Source organism: Trematomus bernacchii, unplaced genomic scaffold, assembly GCF_902827165.1.
Source record: "Trematomus bernacchii unplaced genomic scaffold, fTreBer1.1, whole genome shotgun sequence".
In the NCBI taxonomy this organism is placed as follows: Eukaryota; Metazoa; Chordata; class Actinopteri; order Perciformes; family Nototheniidae; genus Trematomus; species Trematomus bernacchii.
Window position 1 is genome coordinate 9,614,807 of NW_022987477.1, and position 12,981 is coordinate 9,627,787.

The 12,981-nt window shown below is 36.7% G+C and overlaps 1 protein-coding gene across 2 annotated transcripts in view; it reads left to right on the forward strand.

The window, feature by feature from the left end:
• Positions 1-4,236: 4,236 nt before the first annotated feature.
• Positions 4,237-12,981, forward strand: part of LOC117497483 (adhesion G-protein coupled receptor G4-like) — a 38,113-nt gene continuing 29,368 nt past the window's right edge. For both annotated transcript variants that reach the window (XM_034149485.1, XM_034149486.1), the window contains exons 1-2: positions 4,237-4,438; positions 6,690-6,784. In XM_034149485.1, coding sequence (XP_034005376.1) covers positions 6,694-6,784 — 91 coding nt within the window. In that variant the 5' untranslated portion in view covers positions 4,237-4,438; positions 6,690-6,693. The remainder of the gene's footprint in view (positions 4,439-6,689; positions 6,785-12,981) is intronic.

The following is a 12,981-nucleotide window of genomic DNA, read 5'->3' on the forward strand; positions in this document are numbered from 1 at the left end:
CAACATCAAGAATCTGACAACAACTGAAAGAAAACCAAAACTTAAATACACGCAAGACACAGATGGGGAGGGAAGAGAAACACAGGGGCACCACGTGAACACTATCAGGTTATCAAACAGGACGGAAACACAGAGACAGCAGACATAACACGGGTTAACACTTTTCAAAATAAAACAGGAAAACAAAGACAGATCTTGACATCAAAAAATAAAACAAGGAAAACTCATACAGATCGTGAAAAAGTCTGATCAAAAATGGTTTGCTCTCCTGTGTTTAATGACATGCCTTGATAATTTAAGTTCCTGTTTTTAACATGGGGGAAAAACAACTTTTTTTACCAGGTGAAACTGTTTTAACAATGTTTTTGCTGCAATTGTTGTTCCGGCCACAAGAGTGCAACAATACCCTATTAAGAAAGACAACTGTCTGGATGTGGGTATGTCCTTCACACTTTGTCAGTGTTTCGCAGGAAGTCGATGACGTGCAGTGTCGAATATGCAACTTGGACACAGGACACTTTTAAATTGAATAATGAAGCGGCCAACAAACTAAGCAACGACGTGGTGCTTCAGGGCTCTGCTGACCTTGAGTTCTTGAGAAGATTCAAGAGCACTTTAAGTGACTTACAGTAAGGAAAGGAAAGAATACTTTTATTATAACATTTGTAAATCCAGCATCTATTAGTGAAAGTAAATTGCAGTCAATAAGCCATAACATGTAAAAGCCTGCAGAGGACAAAATGCTTGACTTTTTAGAACCCTTGAACCAGCCCCTACGTCTAGTGTACAAATGGCAGCATGCTTAACACTGCATGTCATTGGTTCCTCCAAAGGTACACCCCTGCCAGATGTAAAGTTGATCGGATTAACGGTTTAAATATGCTTAGGACATACAAACATTACTTGTATTATCGTTAGATTGGTAAGTGGTGCTTTCCTGTGGCCAAATGAGTATGACAACAATAAACACAGCAATATGGGTGTTTGTTCCAGATGCTAATGTTTAGTATACTTTGATTACCAGATTAGCATATTCTCCCTCTTCTCTTGGGCCACATGTTTAGTACTAGTGTGGGTCTGCCATTTCCCCCCTAGCCTGAGCAGGTTAATTCATACCAGCCCTTATAGAGACAGACAAGTAAAATGTGTAACCCTAAGTGAATGAAATCTCTTTTTTTCAGGTAAAACAGTTCAACACATACTGCTTTTGCTATATCCTGTAGGCCATATCATCATGATTTTAGTCAATGTTAAGATGTAAAATACAATTTTACCATTATTTGCTCACTTTGGTGTGATGAAAACACCATATTACACAATAAATAATTGTAAAACTGCATGCTTTTGAACCAATACTGTTGCAAAAAATCTAGTTACATATAAAAGCTTGATTCATTCACTTAGAACTTTTTGTGATGAATAATATGGAATGAGAGCAGTTTCTTTCATCAGGAAGTGATGTTGGCAAATAAACTACTGTTTTTCCTTCTGTGCTATCTCTATAATATAGAGATAAAACAGAAGGAAAAACAGTAGTTTAGTTAAAGTCTATATCGTTTTGAATTAATGTAATGTTCTCTTTCAACCTCCTGCATTTCTCCTCTCAAAGGAAAACAAGTTGCCTTTTACTCTTCTCTTCCTGCAATCATCTTGAAGGTCTCTGTGTGTGGGAGTGCTTCCTATTGTTGATCCATGCTTTTCTGACACTTGCCTGAATGGAACTATTCTTCAGGATTTGTGCAGGCACTACAACCATCAGTGTTACAACGGCAAGATCACTCGTCATCTTCCCACCCATTAGCACGGCCAATTGGCTTTCTTAAGAGCATATGCATGACCTCTAAGCTAAATGAACCACTAACTGTGGGATACGTCATCTTTTGTAGAACATGGTAGTTACGAAATAACATGGCTGAATACAGTTCTTTCTAAATATATATTCCACACACAAAGGGTATCGCTCTGGTGCATGTTCTATTCAATTAATATCTGAATCTGTGAAGTTACCCTACTGGATCTAATTATTTCAAAACACATGCTGCACTAGAAAGTTTATTTAACTAATTCATCTGAATAATAAATAAAAAACATGTTCAATAGTTATATATATGATATTAAACTGTCTAACTAAAAGCCCATTAGTTCACACTTAGGATTGAATATTGGTGAAATATGGGGTCTAACACAGGTGTAATAATTTGATAACAGTGTATATAACAGTGTAATATGGGTATAATAGTCTTATGTCGGTGTAATAATATTGTAACATCGGTATAGTAATGGTGTAATACAGGTGTAATAATGGTGCAACATGGGTATAATACGGGTGTAAGAATAGTGTAACATGGGTGTAATATGCGTCTAATAACAGTGTAATATGGGCGTAATAGGGGTGTATTAATGTGTGGTATGGGTTTGTTATGGGTGTAATGTAGAAATTAGCAATCAATTATTTTTCCAATATATTTATATGTGATTTTAAGGGTTGACAGAAATTACATTTGAGGGTGATAGGACTTTTATTAGTTTTGCAGGTATTTTGACGGGAACTACTATTGGGCTCATCAGATAAACATTTGTTGATGCCATTGGTAATGCCACTCACCCTCATTTTCATTTTTTCACCTTTTCAATCAGTTATAGTTTCTGACATAATTGGATCAAAATGTAATCATGTACAGTTGCCGTACATTCATACTTTTCCTTTTCATCCTTAAAAGAAACATTGTTCTTTAAACGCATCAAATGTCTTCACAAAAAAGTCTGTGAAGGCCGATAGTTCCTGGACAAAAAGTAAGTGAGAAGAATATTTTTTGATTAAAACTTGAATTTAGTCCCTGGTTGACATGCATGTAAAATTATTCGCACTGAAGTCGAAATTGACTATAAGACTGAGAAGTACTATTGTTTATTTACTTTACCACAACCTCTCAAGGTGACCTTTATCCTTGGGACTGGAAAGAAGAGGGAATATAACATCACATATACATATTCAAAACTCTTTAATATACCTTTATCCTTGGGACTGGAAAGAAGAGGGAATAAAACATCACATATACATATTCAAAACTCTTTAATATACTTGGGACAAGACAGTCCAGATGCTCTTATAGGCAACAAAAGTTTGCCCTTTGAATTTTGATTCACTTGATCTTGAACTAAGGTCCCGCACACACAAACACTGACAACTAACTGACCTTAAAAATGCTGTGTCACTGAAGAAGAACAGTAGCGTGCTGCAGTTCTGCTCTGCTCCACTGATCTGAGAACGTTTTTGTTACCTCTTAGAAAAATGTACAAAGGCTGACACTTGATCTGTAGTGAAAAAAAATGCTGTTGCCCTTCCTCCCCCTTGTGGCCAATAGTTAACAACTTACAGTTATCATCTGGATGCTTCTGCCCCCCCACAGACAGACACACACACACACACACACACACACACACACACACACACACACACACACACACACATTAGACAAGTAAAGACACACTGAGATTTCTAGATCCGGTTTGCCCTGAGGCTGCTCTTGTCTTTTGTGAGTCTAGTCTCTTTTGATTCATTATAAAGCTGACGTCAGATGCCATTCTTCACATTCACAGCCACGCCGTCAATGTGTGTGTGTGAATCTGTGTATGAGAATGTATGTGTGAGCGAGAGGGAAGATGTTTAACCAGTTAATCAACATGATTCCAACATATTATATTTGAGCCTATACTGTTTAATATTTACCTGTTTTTGCAATATGCTGCAACATGCAAACCCTTCTACAGTATGAACAAACACACACACACACACACACACACACACACACACACACACACACCAGATAAAAGCTAATACCATGTCCAGGAACTGTCTGGTCCTGCATCCTGTAAGACCAGCTGCTGCCCTCTAGTCATACTGAGAAAGAAAAAAAGACAAAGATAAAAGATAGATAGATAGATATAGTGGACAGATACTATATCTGTCCACATAGGCCTACAGTAGATAGATAGATAGATAGATAGTTTTGTTTATAATTTCTATTTGTCTATTCCCTCTTACTTTTTCACCTCTGTAGGGGTATATTATTATTTGGTCTACTCTACTCCCTTTTCACATTTCAAAATGAGAAATGATTTCCTGAACGCAGCTCGCACACACCCACTTTCTCTCATACACAAGCACACACACATAAACACCTGATGCTACAGACGATGCTCTTGTGTAAGAGACAGAGGAGATATGAGGGAGAGCAACTGAGGACAGATAAGAGAAGAGAAGAAGAGGAGGCAACAGAAGGGAAGAAGAGAGGAGAAAACACGGAGATAAGTTGTAAAATATTCTTTAACGGTGGGAGTTTTGGATGGATGAATGATCTCACGGGAATCATGAAGAGACATGTGCAAGTGTACATACTTTCACGCACGTAAACCCACATACTTTTAAAAGCACCAGGTAAGCAATTTACAGACACATTGTTACTGTAATATTCTACAATTTACAACTACAACTAACCTGCTGTTGATTTTAGATATGAGGTTTTATATTTCAAAAATAGATGTAACAGTAAAGAAAGGTTTCAAGCAACTCTTTGTGTTGTTTTACTGTTTAAGTTCAAATATAAAAAGTCAGACAGTTGGAATTTGAGGTTAGAAATGGCAATAACTTCAAAGCTTCTCTGTTGCCTTGAGGCTACATGTACTGTATCTGTTTCCTCTTTCAGACGCACAGAACATATGATAATCACCTCCTAACCGATAACACAAGTATAGTTTCACATATATGATCAGCCATATTTAGGTTATCTTAAACAGCACTGTAGCCTACACAAATACACTTTTTTTTACCAAGAAATAACCCAAAGAATGGAAATTTGTTTCACATGGGTGAAAGTTAACAATTTGTGTTAAATGTATTTGTCACTAAAAGCTTTAACCTCTTAATTTGAATGCATCCCTTATTGAAAGTTTTAGATAAATGTAGATCAATCTTTGAACAAACAATGAAACACTTTAGTCGAGTGAAGCATGATATCAAGATAAACATCAAGATAAACTCACAAAAATAAATCATTGGATTGTGTCAGTGCAAATCATCAAACTCAATGACATCCATGCTGCATACTTTAGCTGGAAAACCCTGTATGTCGACATGAGGTTCTGTGTTATTGCAGCCACTCCCTGTATTACAGTTCCATCAAAAACATTCAACATTGACGTGTATCAAAGTGCGTGTGCACACATTTATTAATGTGAAGGTTAAAAATAGAAATTCCAGGGAAAAAAAACATCAAACACAATCCCCACAGATCCAAATACTTTTACATCTAAAGGGAGAAATGTTTACGCGAAATGTTTACAATTGCTTAGTTTGATCCACTTTTGTACAGAAGAGAATGGAAGACTGCCAAATGTACCTTACAACAATTTGACACTAAACTAATTACATTTTTATTTTTGAAAAATCGACAATATTTAGATACCACAGTTCATGTGAAAAACTCATGTGCTATAACATGCTATAAAACAGCCTACAGCAATTAAGTAACATGCACAAAATATCTATGTATTACAAAGTGCAAATAGAAGCAAAAGAAAAAAGAAATCCAAAAAATAATTATGAGTTGTACTTAGTAATTGTTGTTTTTATGTAGTAATCATTAGATACAAAGTAAAATAAATCACTTCTTAAGTCAAAGTGTAATTCTTAATCAAAGATTATCTGTAATGAAAAAAATCAACAAGTATTATCTCTGTAGTTCCCCTCAGCTTTAATATTGTTGGCTTCTTTAAGCTAATTGCTTTGTTTTTCCAGCAAACAAATATCAAGTGTTTTGATATCTTTCCAGCACTTAACATGCAACAGAGAAAGTGCGATTCTAGCTGGTGAACATGTTGGAGCTAAAAAGCCAGATATATTCTTTAGGAGTCCCTAACAGAGTGGAAATGAGAGTGTATATTGGACATTTGCCTAGCGTACAGAAACACAAATGTTAATGATTCTTGATTTAGAACATTTTTATTGACAAGTTCTTCACATCAACCTTGTAAATTATGAATCTGAAAAACATAATAGTAATTTAATTAAAGGTGCTTTACTAATTCATAATTGTATATTGGAACGTATACAAAAATGTCAGTATGTTGTTCCTTTGAATTTGGAAATTTGAGCCATTATTTCGCAAAGTAGGCCAATGTGGCCAGTGGGATACTGTACTATCTACATTTTACAAGCATAAAAGTGAGAAGTGCAACACCACATGCAAACAAAAAAACAGTGATTTATGAAGGACTGAGTATGTAACCTCAGGTAAGGTTACATCTATGTGAGATGTAACCTTATCTACTGTGTCCACCCATGCCCTGCAGTCAATCTGTGAATGTAGACAAAGCCACTGATAATAATAGATTGCTTTAGTTTACCAGTGGTGAAGGAGAATTTAGGGGTAATCCCATGATTTAAACAATAATACACTGTGCTCATCATATCCAGATCTAGAAACTGGGACTGCACGAAAGGGAAGTGGAATACAGAAATAATGACAGTATTAACGAATGAAATTTGAATATTTGGGACACCCATGAATGAATCATCAGAGGGATGTGACACAAAAAAACAACGCAAAGGCAAATAGAACCAACATAAAACCTTTTTTTAATGAAAAATAAATAATTTACTGTGAATTTACGTTACTTAATGTTTCCAGGACGATGCATGGCCTTTGCTTTGAAGGACGGTGGGGATGGACACATGTCCTTTTTGTCATCTGGCTTTCACTGCTAGCAGCTGCTCCAACCAAAGGTAATTCATACATAAAGAGGAAACAGAGAGGAACGTTTCATACTGATTTAAATTGAAGGAAATAGGATTTATTTGCACTAAAGAAGCTTTTAACTTGAAATAACACACTAAGGGACATATTTTTACGGCTGAAAAGTTTTATCTTTAGTCAGCTTGCTGCCTTGTCCACTTGACTACACTGTTAGATTGTATATATTCTTCTTTTTTTGTCTTAGTTAAGTACTTTGTACCACTATGATGTATGTGCAAGTGACAATAAAGCCTTTTTATCTTTGAAAACATCACAAAAACACTAGTCAAAGTAAGAGTATGAGAGGTTCCGAGTGTACAGCTAATTCTTAGCAACTCTGCAGCAACACTTTGCTTCTTTGAGTAAAATTGTCTTGTCATCACACTCAAAAAACTATGCTAACTAGTATTTTGGTTACAAGGGTTTTGGCTAGAAATGAAGGTTACAACAATAGCAACAGTGTAAACAGAACTAAAAGACAAACGAATGTTTAAATTCTTAAAATGTGTAACTAAAAATGTCTTAGCTAACGTTTTCAACACTGGTGAATATTGTAAAGCAGTCAGCTGCTAAAAATATAGATATTTCCCTCAGGAGTTGATTGAGACCAAAGCAAAAAATTAATTGAGAGTAAAATTAGATTGAATAATGGAGACAAAGGAGTTATTTTTATGTTTTTTGTGAGGCCAAAATCAGCATGAATGGTATTATTGCTAAGCATCGGCTGTATGCGTAAATAGGTAACTGTTTGTTCACAAGTTATATCCATATTGTCTTAAAATGTAAATGTTTCTTCAAACAGATGATTCTCACGACCATTCTCATTCTACGATGAGAATTGTTACGATTCTCATCGTAACAATTGAAGATGTTTAACATTTGTGATTTAAAGTCGCTGCTAGGATGGATTTGACAGTAGATCAGATTGTGTGAAAGCACTGATAACATGTCTACGGTATTGAAATGTATTTAAGTCCATTGAGATAAAAGTGTCAGCTAAATTACATTTGATGTTATGCCTACACTACAGGAGTTTGTGTACTTACATTAAAGTTATTTAGGTTAAACTCAATAATTAAGATGATTTCATCTTACAGTACAACTCTGAAGTGCAATAAAAACTTTGGTAACACTTTATATTAAGGTACACAAATTAACCATCAACTAGTTTAGTGGGAATGCTGACACAACATTCCAACTATCTGTTATGCTACGCACTAAATTCTTTATTATTCCGCCGGGTTATTTTGCGCTGCTTCTTCTCCCACATTGAACATCGCAGAAACTCCGTTCAAACATCAAAACGTTCAGCTCGGTCGGGAATTGATGGCTATTACTTTTATCATTCATAACTTTCATAATTCCAGAGATACATCCCATAATACATCCCATTTTTAACATTGAAGTGAATGGAGAACTCTTCAGACTTCAACAATCTTCATGCAACTTCAACTGCTAACTGCTCCTTCTTCAACTGCTAACTGCTCCTTCATACTTTCACTCAGAAACCTCATTCCAACTTTAAAATGTCACATCTTTCTGACATTATTCGTGTAACACAACTTTTAAATCTGATTCTTACTTTTACAGATATTAAACATTGTTCAGACCTTAGTAAAGAGGCCTTCTTCAGATTTTAGAGTGCGTGATGTCACAGCTAGAGTGGAGGACAGATTTAATTTTGCCTTCATATTTTCTTTTAAACCTGCCATAATTCCCAAACCCTATATTGGGGAATCTTATGTGTGTTGTGATGTTTGTGCTGGAGCCGCTTTATCCAAAACAGCACTCCGGTTAGAGAGTTGACACGGAGACAGGAAGTACAGTCGTTGGACTTTATATTAGCTTGGTTCTGATCATCAACACAGAATACATCATGTTTGATGTGGAATCACATACAGGATGTCGAATGGGTTTGATGAGGATGATAATAATGATAATGATAATGACAACATAGAGTAGAGAATGAATGAATGGTTTCTGCAAAATACACAGAAATAGAAATAAGGTTCACATTACAATAACTAACCAGACTCTGGTTATTAATAATAAGCAACAGCGATACTAATTGTTGCTAAAACACATTAGACACGTTGCAAACACACACATGGCTAATAAAGGCTAAGTAAGTATCTCATCCACACACTATCACTGAATAGCTTAACTTAGCTAACGAGCTAGCATTAGCTCCATTCCTGAACAACATAGCAGCTAAAAACGGGACATCAATAGACTCATTAACACACTAGCCTCATCTCAATACCCCTCCTCGACTCCTCCTTTCCCTCACTCGCGTCCCTTCCTTGCGTCTTTGCTCCGCCTCTGTAAGATGCGAGCGAGAGACACGAGGAGGTGACGCGAGGACAGAGGAGTCCTCAGGTATTAATTGGGATGTCCTCATTCACTCAAACGTCACTCTTAAACGACGTCTGTTAATGATGACATCGGGCTTAACTGAATAACCCTTTAGAACCGGCCCATTTGTTGTTAAATATGTATTTAAATGATTAATCTTTCTCTTGTTAGTCAAGGAATTCAATGTATGATGGTTGGTCCTGCTTTTGTGTTCCGTTTTGGTGTATTATGTACATTTCAATAAAATTTTAATTATAATAATGTGAAAGCCTTTACTCTGAACATGTGTGTCCTGTAGATCCCCACATTCACCACAAACCCACATTCAGGACTGTGCATTTTAAATAATTTAACTACTCAATATTTTAACACAAAACAAAACAAATAATTGTTATTTATCAAGATCTAGCCATTTATGAAATAGCTTTCTTAATAGCTATGTTTTAGTGACGTTCAAGATCATTAAACATGACTTAAATTGTTAGTATAGCCTAACCCTTAAAGGGGACCTATCATGCAAAATGCACTTTTGTACGTCTTTTATACATGAATATGTGTCCCCGGTGTTCCAGGGAACTCACCAAGTGTCAGAAGACACAACCCTCTCTATTTTCCTCCATACCCAAATCTCTAAAAAAGGGGCTGCAACGGATCTGATAAAAACTGATCCAGATTTGAACACTGTCCTGACGTCAGGACAGTGGCGCTACAGCTATTGGGCCAACTCCACCAATCAGGAGGAGACAGCCACGGCCATTGCCGTTCGAAAGCGCTGGAGACGCTGTAGTACATATGCCAGGCCAGTAGATGGTGCTGTTCTCACTGAATCTGCCCTTGCTAAAACAGGGGTAAAAAATTCCAAATTGAGCGAAATGAGGCATGGCTAAAATGCATGTTCTGTTTGGTATTTTGAAAAAAAAAAAGTATAAATATGCCTTATATAGGTATGGTCCTACACTATATTATTCAAATATAGCATGATAGGTCCACTTTAAGTAATGAATTGCACATAATAATTCCCACGGAGCTGTGAGCACTTAGACATTTATGTGACGCTTTTCCACTCATTCTTCCAGTTCTCCGTTTTCCTCTCTTGAAATTGACCAGCTGTGAAGGTGGGGGCGGGGCTTTTATACGCGAGTAGTGAAAACACTTCCGCGTAGTCTGCTCTCGTGTATCCTCCCGCACCCCTCCTCCCGCACCCCTCCTCCCTCACCCCTCCTCGACTCCTCCGTGTGCATTTCAGCTATTGGGACGTCCTTCAAAATGGCGTGTCTTGAAGAAGAGAGGAGTCGAGGAGGGGTATTGAGATGAGGCTACTGACTCAGCAGGACACTGCATACAATCTTATAACATTACCAACACTAAAGATCTGCATATATGCTCACATTCTTCACGAACGCATTCTCTCTGTGACGATGGTAATTATGCATGTGACGATGCGACCGCAATAATGTCCTGTCATGAACGCACATGTGCAAACAGCTCGAGGACCCGTAGCTGCGCTACTTTAGCTGTCCCTAAATGTGCCTGACTAAAAACACGAACGATATAACGCAGATCAAGGAAAACAAGGAGAATTTACAACACCCTACATTCCTGAGACATAATTTTTCATGACAAACGTAGGAAAACATCTCGTAGCTTGAAAGATAAAAAACAATTAAGCAAAATAATTAAACAAAATGCCTCTTGACAAAAACTTTCAACATGTCTCCATTAAACCCGATTGTAAGTTCAGCCTCATCTTTCCCCACCACAGCAGCCGCACACATTTAGTTAATCTGCCAAAAAGGCCACATTATTAACCCGAAAGTACACAAAAAGTACACTTCAGATGCTCAAGTTCCTTGACATGCTTCACGCTTTGAAATTTCACCGATATCTGTTACGGTTCTTCAACAAAACGTTCACATGTTTATCTCTCATTCAAAACAATGAAAATGCTTTCCTCTCACTAATCACCATGGAAACCTTTGATCTCTGGACACGTCGTTAGCTCAAATATAAACACCTGTGTCATGGAACACGATGATGTCATAACTCCAATTGACATAATTAGAGCAGCAGACTAATGACGTGGTCACTGGAGTTTAACAGACTGTCTCAGCCTATTCTTTTCCATCTGATGGAGACTTCATACTGACTTCAACATGTTCCACATATTTTAGACATTATTGGTGACGTGTGCTTTTAGTTCTAAAGTTTTCAGTTCAAATATTCTGCTGCTTTTTCATGCATTTAGACTTTTATTTTCTTGTTCTTATTTCACATTCAAGTCCCCTCTATTCATGAACCCTTTAAAGTACTCAGCCACACCAGTTATATACCAGGTGCGACTGTTGCTATGTGAGTTAATCTTTCAAATACAAGGTGGCTTGTTTGATTCAAGCTCTTGTAGTCAATATGTCAAGGTATTTATCCCTAACATTTTATCAGCTAACTAATGACACACACTCAGAGGATCTTTATAAACGTTTTAAGTATTGCACATCTTTAAACATGACTCTTATAAATCACTTTTAAAACCAGCGATGCACTACAGTGTCAGCTTTTCTAAAATAGAAACTTCAATGTTCACATCTTTCTAAAGGATTCTACTTTTCAATGACCTACAAATAATCCTAATAATAATCCCATTTTCAATCTTCCAACTGTTCATATTTTTTGGTCAATTAACAAACCTGTTACAAATGTGTTGTTCAACACATTTGAGCCTTTGCCACATTTATTTGAATTATTTATATAATTCCTACATAATGGGGAAGCTTCCCACTCTATGTTATGTAAATACAAGTCTGGAAACCTTTGATCTCTGGACGCCTCGTTAGCTCAAATATAAACACATGTGTCATGGAACACGATGATGTCATAACTCCAACTGACATGCTCAGAGCAGCAGACTTCAGATAATGGTTAACGGTCCTGCCCTCAACAGCTCTACGTCAATTATGGGGTGTCATCATATGCCGTTTCCATGGAAACGCATCCCTCGCCATAAAAGACGATGTCGCTATACATTAACTCCTATGTAAATGTTTAAAAAGTGCTCAAACTTCACATGTGTGCTAACAGTCCAGCCGTGAAAACATCTACGGGACAGTTTTGAGATTTCTTCAAATGCCGTTGCCATGGCAACACAATGCTCGCCATGAAACACGGTTTTCTCATAACTTCAGGGAAAATGCTCCAAACGACCCAAAACTTCACAGGTTTGGTAACAATGCAGCCATCAACGCATCTAAGCGTATTATGGGATGTCATCAAATGCCGTTGGCATGACGACAGATCATTCGCCATCAAGTTAGTTCAAAAGTTTGCAGTTCAAATATTCTGCTGCTTTTCCAAGCCTTTTTACTTTCTTTTCTTCTCTCATCACACATTCAAGCCCCCAGTGTTCATGTATCATTTCAATCTAAATTCTTCACTTTCTTCTTACACATTACATTTCAGCATAGCAGTTTAGCGTCAGCTTTTCAGCATAAAGCATTCCCACTAGCAATTTCTTCAGGAATTGCATTCTCTAGTTGTTAATTAACATGCATATAAGCAGTATATTGGCTCTTTATTAGTCAGTATAAAACACTTATTAATGCCTTATTCTACATGACAATATTCTACAAGTAATAAGGCATTAGTTGAGAGTTTTTCCTCAATAACCCTCTAATTAGTGGTTATTTAATGCAAGTAAGGAAGTTGTTGTACATGAGTTTTGGCCTTAATATGCTCTGCTCAATATGGGCCTAATAAGGCAGTAGTACCACACGAATAGTAATTATTCCATAATAACACTTAACAAATATGATATATTCTTATGTAACAAGACATGAAA